Below are 13,313 nucleotides of genomic sequence, written 5' to 3' on the forward strand. Positions count from 1 at the left end.
CTATGCCTACATCCTACATCATCTGCTGGATGCAACTCTCTCTCGCGCGTACGACTTCTTATGTAATAGATGGGTGCAATTTTTTGGACTTTAAAATTTGGGCTACATTCCACTCCCTGCATGGATTAGCCTGGACATTATTTAATAGAACTCTGATTGTATTCGTCTGAAAGAAGAATGTCATATACACTGGATGGTTTGAGGGTGAGTAAATCATGGGGTCATTTTCATTTTTGGGTGAACTTTCCTTTTAAGATTAAAATGTGGACCTACTTTGCAACGTGTTTCAGTTATCTCTCATATTGTTAATGATACGATTAAATTTAGGGTTGCCAAAATTTTAACCTTATATTAGAAATATGAGAGATTGGTAAATGTTACGTATTAGTCATTAATTGGATATATTGGCTGATTTTGGGTATTTAATAGTGCTCAATATTACTTTTTTTTGGGGGGGGGGATTTAGATTATTTTTATTATTATTTTTTTTATTTAGATTATGTGTAATTAAATGCACATTTGAGGTTACTCAAATGAATAAAACAATTACCAAAACTTAAAGTGAATATCCCTTTCTCATACTGTACTGTAAAAATGTTGTGATCTAATTGACAGAATTAGAAATGTAGAATAAATAATAAATAGTAAAATAATAAAAAAGGCCATTCAAATAATAATTCAAATAATAATTCCTGTCCTTAATTCAATATTAAAATGTCATTCCGAGGAATATTACATTTCTCCAAGTGAATGCAAAACATCACCAAAGGAAGTCAGCAGTTGTGGACTAGATCAGCAGATGCTTCTCTGTCCTTCTCACATCAGCACCTCCGCCTGTTGTTTCCTGCTGTCCAAGGCTTACAAACACACATAGATTAGCCTCTCATTAGACAGCCACAACTGCAAACCCCTGCTAGACCTAACACAGTTTGTTGTTTCAGTGAATTGGACAACAGAGCTACTGGCAATGTTTTTGCTAGAGTACTGTTTAAAGAAGCAGTAAGTGCTCCTTCAACCAGAGGAAGTCGCTCGAGGAAGCTGTTAATGGTGCATTACTAACTAACAGGACTGGAGAGAGTCGATATTTGTGGACGCAGGTGCTCTGTCGCATTGAGCTGTGGTGCTTATAAGGAGCAATATGAGTTCAAATCCAGCTCTTCAGACAGACATGAACAGATGAACTATAAGAGATCCATCATCGGAGTATATCTTAGCACTCTATCTTTCACTTAACCTGAGTGTGTCTGTATAATTTTAGCACTGCCTCCTAGTATAAAATTACTCTGCCTCAGCAGCTTTGCAGTCATTCTTTTAAAACCTTAACATAATTGGCATGATTTAATGCATCTTCTGCACATAAACACTAATGCCCCTGTAGAGAGAGTTAGTAATGTGCTTAGCCCAAACTCTATAATAGACATACTATGTGTCAATGTTTTTTGTGGCCTTATAGTGCTTTATGATCCATAGCAATGGTTACTTTCTTGATTTGTCATATGTTCACTTCCTCTGATTAAAGTGTTCTCAGAAGGGCCCAGTTGTATGGAATTACATTTGGTTCAATAAAAATGAATGTAACTTTATAAAACTGAACGTAACTTTTTCAGAAACTATCAAAAATATGCCATTACAAAAGAAGAAAATTCTTGGATTCTGAATGCGTTACCACAGATTTCGCTTATGCTTGGCAGTTTTTCGTTTGGTGTTTTGACACAAACCTCTCGTGGGAGCGGGTTTAACAGTGCTCTACTCTGATTGGATAGTGAGCTTTTGATGGACAGGTGCTCTCTGACCGGGAAGTACAGACGTCACTCAGTGGCGCGCGTATTGGAAAGCTCTGGCGGTGATTTGTATTACTAAATATGTCAATAATATTTGACCTTCGATCGTCTCAGTCTGTAAAGACGAGCTCTTGTCCTTCAAGGCAGCTTGAAGTAAGCTTGTGTTACTGAATGACAATAATTACCCGCAACAAACTGTTGCACACTGTAACAGTAAAAACTTGTATTGATGTTACTTCAGTAACACAAGCTTACTTCAAGCTGCCTGAAGGACAAGCGGAGGAGGAAGATGATGCCGCTCCGTGTCTCCTGAGAGCTCATCTTTACAGACTGAGACGAACGAAGATCAAATATTATTTACATATTTAGTAATACAAGGCATGACGTATTGCATACAAATCACCACGAGAGCTTTTTCTTTCTTTCTTTTTTTATTAATGCAAAGAACAAATTCATACAAAAGTATAAACATACATCACATAATATCCACCACAAAAAAAAACTTTAAAGAATAAATTTGAACTAAAGAAAAGAGGGCCAAAATCTACGTAAACAAAATGACACAATGAGATTAAAGGCGGAGGAAATTCTAACAGTCCTTATAGCTTTCTTAATAGTAGATACTGAGATTACATTCAAATAGTTTTCCATTTCTTTTAGGAAAACAGAGAAGACAGGTTTACAGTTGGAGAATTTGCATTTGTGAATGTGAAATTTGTTTAGGAAAAAAATCAAAATTAATAACAAAACTGATATTTTCGTATGTGGGGTCAGAGTCATAATACCCAAATATAATGTTTTTCATATGTATACTGAGAAGCCTGGCAAAATCTTACACTTGACAAACACATCAATTTCATCCCAAAGTTTCTGAGTGTACTGTAGTGACATGACCGAAATAAGTGTACAGTTTCTTCAGAACTCAAACAAAAGAGCTTGTAAGATTAATGTCATATTTAAATCTTTGTATAAACTTCTTTACAGGGTAGAACCTGTGTATGAGCTTAAAATAAATGAATTTTTTACGGTAGAGACCAGATTTAATCACCGCGAGAGCTTTCCAATACGCGCGCCACTGAGTGACGTCTGTACTTCCCGGTCAGACAGCACCTGTCCATCAAAAGCTCACTATCCAATCAGAGTAGATCACTGTTAACCCCGCCCCAACGAGAGGTTTGTGTCAAAAAACTGCAAAGTGTAAGCGAAATCTGTGGAAATGCATTCAGAATCCACGATTAGCGAAAACGAATCTTGCAAAAACATTAACAAAGAATGAAGCATATTTGAAGAGTTAAATTTGTGTGACTGAGTTTCTTTTTTTCATTTTCATTGTGTTTTTCTTCTTTTGTAATGGCATATTTTTGATAGTTTCTGAAAAAGTTACGTTCAGTTTTATAAAGTTACGTTCATTTTTGAACCAAATGTAATTCCATACAGTTGAAGCATAAAAGGAACAATAATCACTTTCATTTAGCCCTCATTATTATTATTCAGCACAAAAGTCAGGCAAATAGAAGTGCCTGCCATTTTTTCAAAGGATTCATGTAAATGCACTGAAAGCCATTGTCTTCTTTTTTGGGGAAATTTTTCTCAGCCCTTTGCTCTTTGTGTAAAATTCTATGTAAATCTGCAATAAATGCAAATATGCAGTGCATTGGGGGGGATTCAAGAGCTTTGAGTTCAAAACTAATGAGATGTTGTGACATGCTGTCTGTTGCGTTCCTGTAGATCAATCGGTAGAGTTTTATAACTTGAACAGTAGAGCATGATGCTAACAACACAAATGTTATATACGTTAAATGCAATGTAAGCCACTTTGGATAAAAGCATCTGCCAAATGCATAAATGTAAATACCAGGGTTAGCATTAAGTTATCTGTTAGCATGCCCAAAGGTAGCTAGTCTGCTGGTGCAGGACCCCCCAGAAGCTTGACGTTTATATATGGTATATTGATATTTGGTATTTTTTTATTATTGGGAGCATTTTTTAGTTTACTTTTAAGCATTGGAAGTGACAGTGCTGGGACTTTTGTTTTGAAATGCACTGAGATGCAGCAGAGCTCCTGTCTCCGACTTCATTAGTTAGTTGTCTTTAACAGTTTTGTCTCATAAGTTATTTAATGACATAGTATATATTGTCAGGATTCAGCAAATTCATATTTGTCATTTGTCATGTCTTTTTTAATTTGTTACAAATATTTAACTGCATGGACCATCTGTTAAAGAGGCATTTGTAGCCAGTGTTTAGTAAATTACTCTATACAAGTAATTAATTAATAGTTACTAATTACATCTTCAACATTGCAATTAGATATTACATTATCTAAAAAATATTGCATTACTTACAAATTACTTTCTAAATCTCATATCAACCTCAACAAATTAAACAAAACAAAGATAGAAATGAAACAGCATTTACTTCTTTCAAAGAGTATACAATTTTATCAATTATTCTTAATATTACCAAAGTATTTAAAGGGTAACAATAAGGTTACATTGAAAAAATGCATTTTAACATTAGACGTTACATTTTTGTGTTAAATCCACTTTTGTTTGATATGGAATTGTTCTATAGTCTATACAGTATTTAATGCTATTGCATCAAAATAAACTGAAAAAAAAAGAAAAAAGAAACTAACTTATTTTCAAGGGAAAACTGATTAAATTACTCAACCTGCTTTATACCTGTGTCCTCTGCATGTGACAGTCAATCCGTGCATGTTCACATAATAAAACATTCACACAAAGGAATTATGCCACATAACTAAAAGTACACCTGCCAAAATGGCTGTGAAATTGATGATTTAGATACCTTTACAGCTCAAATTTATCATGGTTTTCTTAATGTAATATAATTGCTCTCTGAAAAGTTGATTTTTGCTGAAGAATGAGTTTAAATTATTTTCTGTGGTAGGCTATTTTAGAGCGTGCCACAGATCTGTTTTGAACCTGAAACGTTCTTTTAAATTGAAGCCAACTTTATCCAAAGGCTTTTTATTATTTTGGATGTTGAGCTCAAGGTCAGCAGGAAATAATCTCCATCCATCTACTGGGCTTAAAAGAATTAAAGCCACACCTGGAAACTAATAAGAATATTAAAATCATTGCAGGGCAGGCACAACTCCGGAGGATATGAGTTTATCCAGATGATGGCTTTAGTTTGAACTGGGATGGGTGGGTGTTGAATCAGCAGAAGGTCAGCCAGTTCCTCCAGCTGCCCAAACCGTGACCTGCTATTTTAAAATCAGAGAAAGGCACTTGAGGGATCAGTGTGTGTGCGACTGACTTCCTGTAGAAAGCTTGAGCTGCGTGTTTAGCAGGCATGAAGGAAATTAAACATCCTCAGACATGTTTTACCTTAAAATCCCCACGGATGATGTATCACCTACTCCACAGACATACATCGACAAAATGTGTTAGACTGAGATGAGTTTCATGTTGTTTTGATGAAAAGGGTGTGCTTGATAAGCTGACAGTTATATCCACTATGTCGAATGAGTTTGCCTGCACTCTCAGAAGCATCTCTGTGGAGTTAAAGAGGTTTTCTCACATTAATTCCAGATTGAAAACCTGACGAGGCATAGTCCAAAATTACGTTTTTGCCACACCTGCCAGTGGTGGGTTGAAATGAGAAAATGTGTCAAATACTTTCAATATACTTGTCAAATACTTTTCTTTGTTTGTCATCGGCAAGGATTGGAGTTTCATAAAATTTAGATTTTTTGCTAGTGAGAAACAATAATTACAGTAATTCCAACATTACATGAACAAAGCATGTTCTAACATATTATAATTATGAATTCGCTTACGAAATTTCACTCATCTTTTTTGAATGTTTTAAAGGTTCACATTTACAGTTGTTCGATACATTCTCGCAGGTGAAACGAAGTAATTTCAAGAAGAATCTGCTGTACATCCACAATTATGTTGGCCAATATTTGGCAGTTTTTACAAATTGGCAGCAGCCGATAATTTCTTTTCTGTTTGCAGTTATTTTGACAGAGCTGGGACTTTTGTTTTAAATGCACAGAGAATGCCAGCAGCTGAGTGCAGATGCATCAAAGCTCTTATTCTCTGACTACATTTGTTTGCTAATTTTAATATCACATTGGATTGAGCAGCATGAAGCATAGCATTTGACCGTTGGTGCAAATTTTGTTAATCTTTTTCCTAACTTTTTGAAGCCGCAGTCATATTTACTTTGTTCAGCAAGTTTCCAAATGTGAAATCCATTCATTTAAATAGGAATCCATGTGACAGGGACTTTCGTAGGAGGGCGAAAGATTTCCACGCACAGATTTTGCAGTGGGTTCAAGTTGGTTATACAGATTCATCACACGTTTTGACCAAGCGGCAACCTTCCGCTATCTTTCGTGAAACCAACACAGAAGTGTCTTCAACTGTAATTCATCGACTGGCTGCTAGAGGTTGGCTCCAAAAGTGAGTCAGTCCCATAGACACCCCATGTTAAAAAGCCCAACATTACAGCAGAAAGAAAATGTTTACAGCCTGGTACAAAAAGTGGTTTTGGTCTATATAGCTAATGGTCTAAGCTAACTTTGCCCTTCATGACAACTGTGAGGAGGTGAATTTTTTGTAGAACTCATCCATTTAAAACATATTAAGCCTTAAAGTTCTGCATAATTTAGGGCGTAGCCACTTGAGTGACAGGTGGATTGCCGCTGCTGTGACCTCCGTCGAGTTAGGTGTGCGTGGTTTCAGCAAGCAGCCACCATCTCTTTGCCCATTTGTGATTATCTTGGAGTAACTTATTACCTGCCAAGATGGTGACGGCCAGTTCCACCCACTTTGAGCTTCAAAAACACTCTTCAAACTAAAGCTGCTTGGTTTTATAGTGACTTTGTAAGTTGTGCTTCATACATACAGTAGCACTGTTGACAGTATAGAATGGAATTTTTTTGCCCACGAAATTTAGCTGAAATTTTGGTAATATGTGCACACCAAGCTTCAAACATACTTATCTACGATAACCCTCACTCCAATGCAGAGTTATTATAGTTTACTATATCTAAAATAAAAAATTAAATTAACTGAATATAAAAAGCTAAGCTAGTTGCCAACGCAACGTTTCTCATTTTAATTGAACTAAAGTAACTAAAACTAAAACTGAAAAAAAAAACTGTATAAACATTTGATAAAACTACTAAAATGAAAGTTGAAATTGGAAAATTGACAAAAAACATTCTAAATACTGAGAAAAAATTAAATAAAACAACACTGCTCGAACTGCATGAGTGAAAGGATTAGGGGAACAAAAATGACGTTTTTATCCTGGAAGCGAACTAATGCTTAAACCACCTTCTTTTTTTCTAATCTTCCAGCTGTATTGAGAGCAGCATGTGCTACGACAGCGATGAGACTAACGCCCGCAGCATCTCTAGCTTGTCCAACCGTTCCTCCCCTCTCTCCTGGCGCCATGGCCAGTCCAGCCCTCGGCTGCAGGCTGGTGACGCCCCCTCCTCCGGGGTCACCGCCCACTCGCTGCCCATCCGAACATCAATGCAGATCAGCCACCTGCAGCACACCCAGCTCATCGAGGGCCTGGGAGCTGAGGACGATGACCTGGCTGACCTCAAGTCTGATTATCTCAGCGATGGCAACCTGACGTGCAAGAGCCAGCCAGAAGAAGATGATGACGACGATGATGACATTGTTGTAGACGCCAATGATGACGACCTAGCCAATAGGTAAGTGTTTGCTGATAGATGTAAAATGTTGTGTTTTAATGTACACAAACTATTGAAAACATTATTATGTAATTTATACACTACCATACAAAAGTTTTGGTTCACCAAGTTGTTAATTAAGAATTTAAAAATGAATAATTTTATTATTATTAAATTAATATTTTTAATCAGCAAGGGTGCTTTAAATTGATCAAAAGTGACAATAAAGATGTTTATAATTTTGATCATCAAGTGATCCTGAAAAAATTTTTGTTTGAAATATGAAGCAGCACAATTTTTTCATCATTGATAATAATTAGAAATGTTTCTGAGCAGCAAATCAGCATATTAAAATGATTTCTGAGGGATCATCTGACAATAAAGACTGGAGTAATGATGCTGAAAATTCATCTTTACATCAGAAAAACAAATTAAAATGTAAAAAATAATTGAGTAGAAAACAGTTATTTTAAACTGTAATAATATTTCACAATATTACTGTTTTTACCGATACTTTTTTAATCAAATGAATGAGTGACTTTTCAAAAGAGTCTGGTGACTGGTGAAAAAGAAAGAAAGAAAATGGTGCATATTTTATATAATTTCAGATTTGATGTGAAAAAATTTCAAATTTATAAATAAATATTAAATATTATTTCAGAACTCATTGTGTTAATAGTGTCTAATAAAAATTGCACAGTTGTTAAAATGAAAGGTTTTACACATATAGGTCCTTTTTTTTTAGCAATGATTAAGTGCTTTTAATCAAGCTTTTTGAGTCGAATTGTGAAAGACTTAATTGGCTGATTCATTGTCAGCTTGAGACCCCCAAAGAGCAATCATGTCACAATCAGCTGAGGGTCTCATTTTGGAGCCATATGTGCCATCTTCAGGTCCTCATCAGATTTGGCTGTGTCCCCCGAGGGGCCCCTCACAGCGCCGGCTCTTATTTTTACTGTCACAACACCTGATGTTGCTGAGCGCAGCCTTCATTCTGCTAGCTGCAGCTCATTGTTGCAGATGTAGTGTTAAATGTGTGTGTATGTTTATGTGTGAACACAAAACTGGGAAATTACAGAGCAAGTGAGAAGTGTTTGTTTAAGCTGTCAGCGGAGCTTTGATGTTGGCCTCTCTTAACCTGCGCTGTTGGTTTAGACCAGGGGTTTTCAAACTGTGGGTCGCGACCCACTCGTGGGTCACGGAATGGAACAAGGTGGGTCGCACAAAGTCACTTGGCTGCAGCTAATTTTGCGTTTCAATGACACACAGACACTAACACAGTTCAGTCTAGGGCTGCACGAATGTGACGAGTGGGGCGGGGCCTAGTGCCATGGGAACAGAGCTAGGCCGGTGGAGTGATTGGGAAATGAGCAACACTCACCGGTCTCAAGAACCACGGAGGAGATCGGAAAGATACAAAAGAGGAGCGATGACAGTGAAGGACGAGAGAGGACCAGGCCTGGGTTTTATTTTGTGTTTGTTTTTTATTTGTGCACGGCAGTCATCCGAGAGGGGCTGTCGCGCTGTTTTGTGTTTATTTGGTTATTAAAACTTTGTTTGATTGTCCGCCGGTTCCCACCTCTTTCCACGAAGGAGTCATCGAGGCGGTGGGCTGGAGTGAGTTCGCCCCCCCCCCCCCCCCCCGGCAACTCACTCCAGCCCACCACATCGAGCACCCTCGGCGGCAGACTCCTTCGCCCTGCTCGATGGCACTGCGGATTCACCCCAGCGGCGAAGGATCTTCGGCAGCGCGCCCCTCCTTCCTCCCTGGCTTCGGCACCAGTGTAAAACATTAAAATCTTCACAATCACAGGAAGAAGGAGGCGGGAACTGGGAACCCACTCATCACAACGATATAGCCCACCAACATTAATAATGAACTGCAATATCCTTAGTGTGATTTTCAAATTGCAATTAAGTCCGTGTGCGTTGCGTGTTTTGAAGGTCTCAGAGCAATGTCATTAAAAGGTTCAATCGGTCTTTTTTTACCTATTTCACAATTATTTTAATCTCCAAACTGTTTTAGATAGTTCTGCTTTGCTTCTTATGCTTTTCTAAAAAAGTGTTGGATTGTGCTCCGTTCTCGCCGACACACACGGAAGGATCATGAATGCAACAAAACACAGCAGCGCAGATCACACTTCACTGGAGTGAGCCTGCTTCACGTTTTTATGGACACTACATATTTTAACGCCAGTAAACAAAAATTAAAACTTGTAAATTTGTAGTGAAATTTTCAGTTGTACTCTAAAATAAAATGGTTATTTTTCTTAAATACTTAATTTCTGTCATAAAAATTTTAAGTAAGATTAGGTTTAAAGTAATTTCACTCGTTGTTTTTTTTTTTTTTTTAATATTTTGGTGGGTCGTGAAATATATTACACTTGTCTAGGTGGGTCGTGGAATGGAAAAGTTTGGGAACCACTGGTTTAGACTGATGGGGAATCGCTGCGAAGTGAGAAAGTTCACAATCCGGCAGCTCACATCTGAAAGTACTTCACCCTGCATTTGACACCACTTCAGATCGAATAACTATCCTACTTCAGCAGATCACATTTATGATCTAACATAACCCAAAATGAATATGTTTTGCTTGGATGAAGACAATAACAAGCCTTCATGTGTTTTCCAGCAGAAATGCATTGTGAAGCAGCCAAGCAAAACACACTAAGGGTGTATTCACACCTGTCTTGATTTGTTCAACTGAATCGAACTCAAGTTCGTTTCCCCCCTCGGAGCGGATCTTTTGGGAAGGTGTGAATACAGCAATCGCACTCGGGTGCGGACCAAAATAAAAGCACCGAGAACCAGCAGAAGAGGTGCTTTTAATTTGTACATTACTGCTCAAAATTGTGGGGTCAGTAAGATTTTTATTATATTTTTTCTTTTTCAAAAGAAATTAACTTTTATTCATCAAGGACATGCTAAATTGGTACAAAAAATGACAGCAAAGGCATTTATAATGTTATAAACTGTTTCTGTTTCAAACAAATGCTGTTCTTTTTTAACTTTTGTTTCATTGAAGAATCCTAAAAAAAGTGCCCTTTCCACAAAAATATGAGGCAGCAAAACTTTTTTTTGTTTTTTTTTACATTGGTGATAATAAATATTTAATGTGCACCAAATCAACATATTAGAATTATTTATGAAGGACCATGTGACACTGAATTGAGTGTTTAAAATGTGCTACAATAAAAAGACAATGTAAAATAAAAAGAAATCAATTGAAATAAAAATAAATAATGAAAAAAGCACTTGTTATTAGTAAAAGAAATATACTGTGCGTTCAGTGTCATCAGATTCACAAACAAATAAATCCAAAACATACAGCGTGACTACATTAGTCTGATTCCCAAACCAAAAACATTTTATGAGCCAGTTCGCATGAAAAATAGTTAGTTAATGATTTGAATCAGTCTGCAACACTGTCCTCTATTCATAAAAGCAAAATGTAGATTAAAACAGGAATACAGTATTCCCAGATGAATTAAAATCACACTGAGAGTGTGTGATAATGAATCGAAAGTGAAATCTGTATTTATACCAGACTCTTTCAAGGTAACAACAAAACATCTGCTTTCCAGGGCTGTGGCTGGTTAAGACAGAAACCCAGTTTTACAAGAATAGATTGTGTGCCACTTGGTTCGGAAATATTGTTACAGTCAATACTGTGAAGAAAATGTCTTGTTTCTCTTGCTCACCAGATCTGAAATGAGGTTTACACCCCCGAGTGAGGGTTATGTTGTCATTGTAGTATTTTCCTCGGTGCCAGATGTTCGACTGACCGTCTGATCTACTCTAGAGGTTGATTGTTCAGTCTGGCTTGACTTGTTTGGGATGAGCAGCTGATCTATATTTGTTAGCTCGCCGCTGTCCCTCTGCGAGGCGTGCTGAGATCTGTCTGGAGTTGCCAGGGCTACTGAGAGCACAGAAAGGCCATGAATGTTATCAGCTCATTAGAGCACATGCAGGACACTGAACAACATCCTCATGTGTGTGCCATCATATGACCCAACATGACTAATGCACAATTAAAAGGTCTGGAAAATGTAAACAATGTACTCATTTCCAATTGGTTATGGATAGAAGTTAGTTATTAGACATACAAATACAACAAGCTGCTTGTTTATATTTTTTAACAGCCTACTTTGAGTTCTGTAAATTACATGCAGCTTCTAAGAATAGAACACTCGAATTTGGATATACAGAGTGTAGCACATGTACAGATTTACATGTGGCACGTTTCTGTAAGCTGTGTAGGAGCTCTGTTATGTAAACTCCTTCTGATATCTTCTCCCCAGGTGTGTGTGTGTGTGTGTGTGTGTGTTGCCATGGAAACTGAGTTAGTCTGAATACCTCTGTTTCAAATAATCTTTCTTTCTTTCGTCGTCTTCTGTCGGCTCAGCACATTAGTGTAATAAGGCGAATGCAGTGGATGATGGGTATGAGGATTATTGAGCATGAAACTGCTCAAATTTTTACACAGGTGTTGCTAAGGGGTTAATAGTGTGGGTTTGGGGACATTGGTATGTGGTTGCTAGTGCGAGATGAGTTAAAGTTTAGTTCATGAAAAATAAAAATGATCAAAAATACAGTAAAAACCGTGATATTGAAATATTTGTGAAATATTTAAATATATTTAAAATAAAGTTTCTATTTTAATATATTGTAAAGTGTACATCATTACAACAGTCTTCAGTGTCACATGATCCTTCAGAAATCATTCTGATATGCTGATTTGATGAGAAAGAAACATTTATTATCAATGTTGAAAGCAGTTGTGCCTATTCACATTTTTTGTGGAGACTGTGTTACTTATTTGCAGGGTTCTTTGATTACTAGAAAGTTCAAAAGAGCAGCATTTATTTTAAAGGAATTATTATTATTGTAATTTTTTTAACTTGTTCAATTTAATGTGTATTAACTTTACTTATTTATTTATTCATTTATTTATCAAAACTCCCAAAGCAATACCCAGTGGTCTTACAGAATCAGCATCTTCTGCTTTGTCATACAGAGTTGTTTTTTTATGTGAAGTAAAAGTCACGTCTGTATCATACAAACAGAGACTTCTATTCATTTCCCTGGTTTATTATTAGATCCTAAAATTTACATCTATTTGACCAAGTTATGCACAAAACAGCAGTTTGATTATTCTGTTTGCAATGTAATTAGACCCTCCAAAATATGCAGGGGGTAGATTGCCATCTAACACTGACCTCTAAGTCCCAGTGTGTGTGTGTAGAATTACTTTTTCAAATGTCATAAAGAAAGCTCTGTGCTCTGTGTTCCAGAACATAGAGACGCTCCCTACTTAGACACCATTTTAAGGGACAAACATCCTGTTCCATCAGCTAGGTAACGTAATTATGTTGCCTTCTAATATACACAATTTTGTTCCAAAACTAATATACGTCTTTGTGGGTTTCCTTCTTAGAGAAGGCAATCCCTGAATACATTAGTTAAAAACCTGGTGAGAGAAAGTTGAGAGAAATGTTGATTCCAAATATAAATGAAAAGAATTCTGAAAAGTCCTGCTTGAAAATAGTGAAATATACTTTAAAATGGTTGATTTTACCCAGCTTTTCAAGGAGAAGGGAATCCCAGAATGCATTAGTTAAAAACTTATTCGATGGTGAACAAGTTGAGAGAAATGATCATTTAAATGTAAATAAGTCTTTTTCATCCAATTCAGAAAAGTCGTGCATGAAAACAATGAAATACCTTTCAGAATTACAGTTTCTAACAGCAGCTTCAGTGATGTGATGACTTTACGAATTACAGCTTTGGAGAATTAATGCTTCTCCATTCAAAGAAATAGGAGATGTACCTGCATGACTGAAATT

At 36.7% G+C, this 13,313-nt stretch overlaps 1 protein-coding gene across 1 annotated transcript in view; it reads left to right on the forward strand.

Moving 5' to 3' along the window:
• The window catches only part of LOC132129787 (neuron navigator 1-like), a 134,050-nt gene that overhangs the window by 43,243 nt on the left and 77,494 nt on the right, over positions 1-13,313 (forward strand). The window contains exon 4 of the mRNA XM_059541550.1: positions 7,123-7,488. Coding sequence (XP_059397533.1) covers positions 7,123-7,488 — 366 coding nt within the window. The remainder of the gene's footprint in view (positions 1-7,122; positions 7,489-13,313) is intronic.

This window comes from Carassius carassius, chromosome 46, assembly GCF_963082965.1.
Source record: "Carassius carassius chromosome 46, fCarCar2.1, whole genome shotgun sequence".
In the NCBI taxonomy this organism is placed as follows: domain Eukaryota; kingdom Metazoa; phylum Chordata; class Actinopteri; order Cypriniformes; family Cyprinidae; genus Carassius; species Carassius carassius.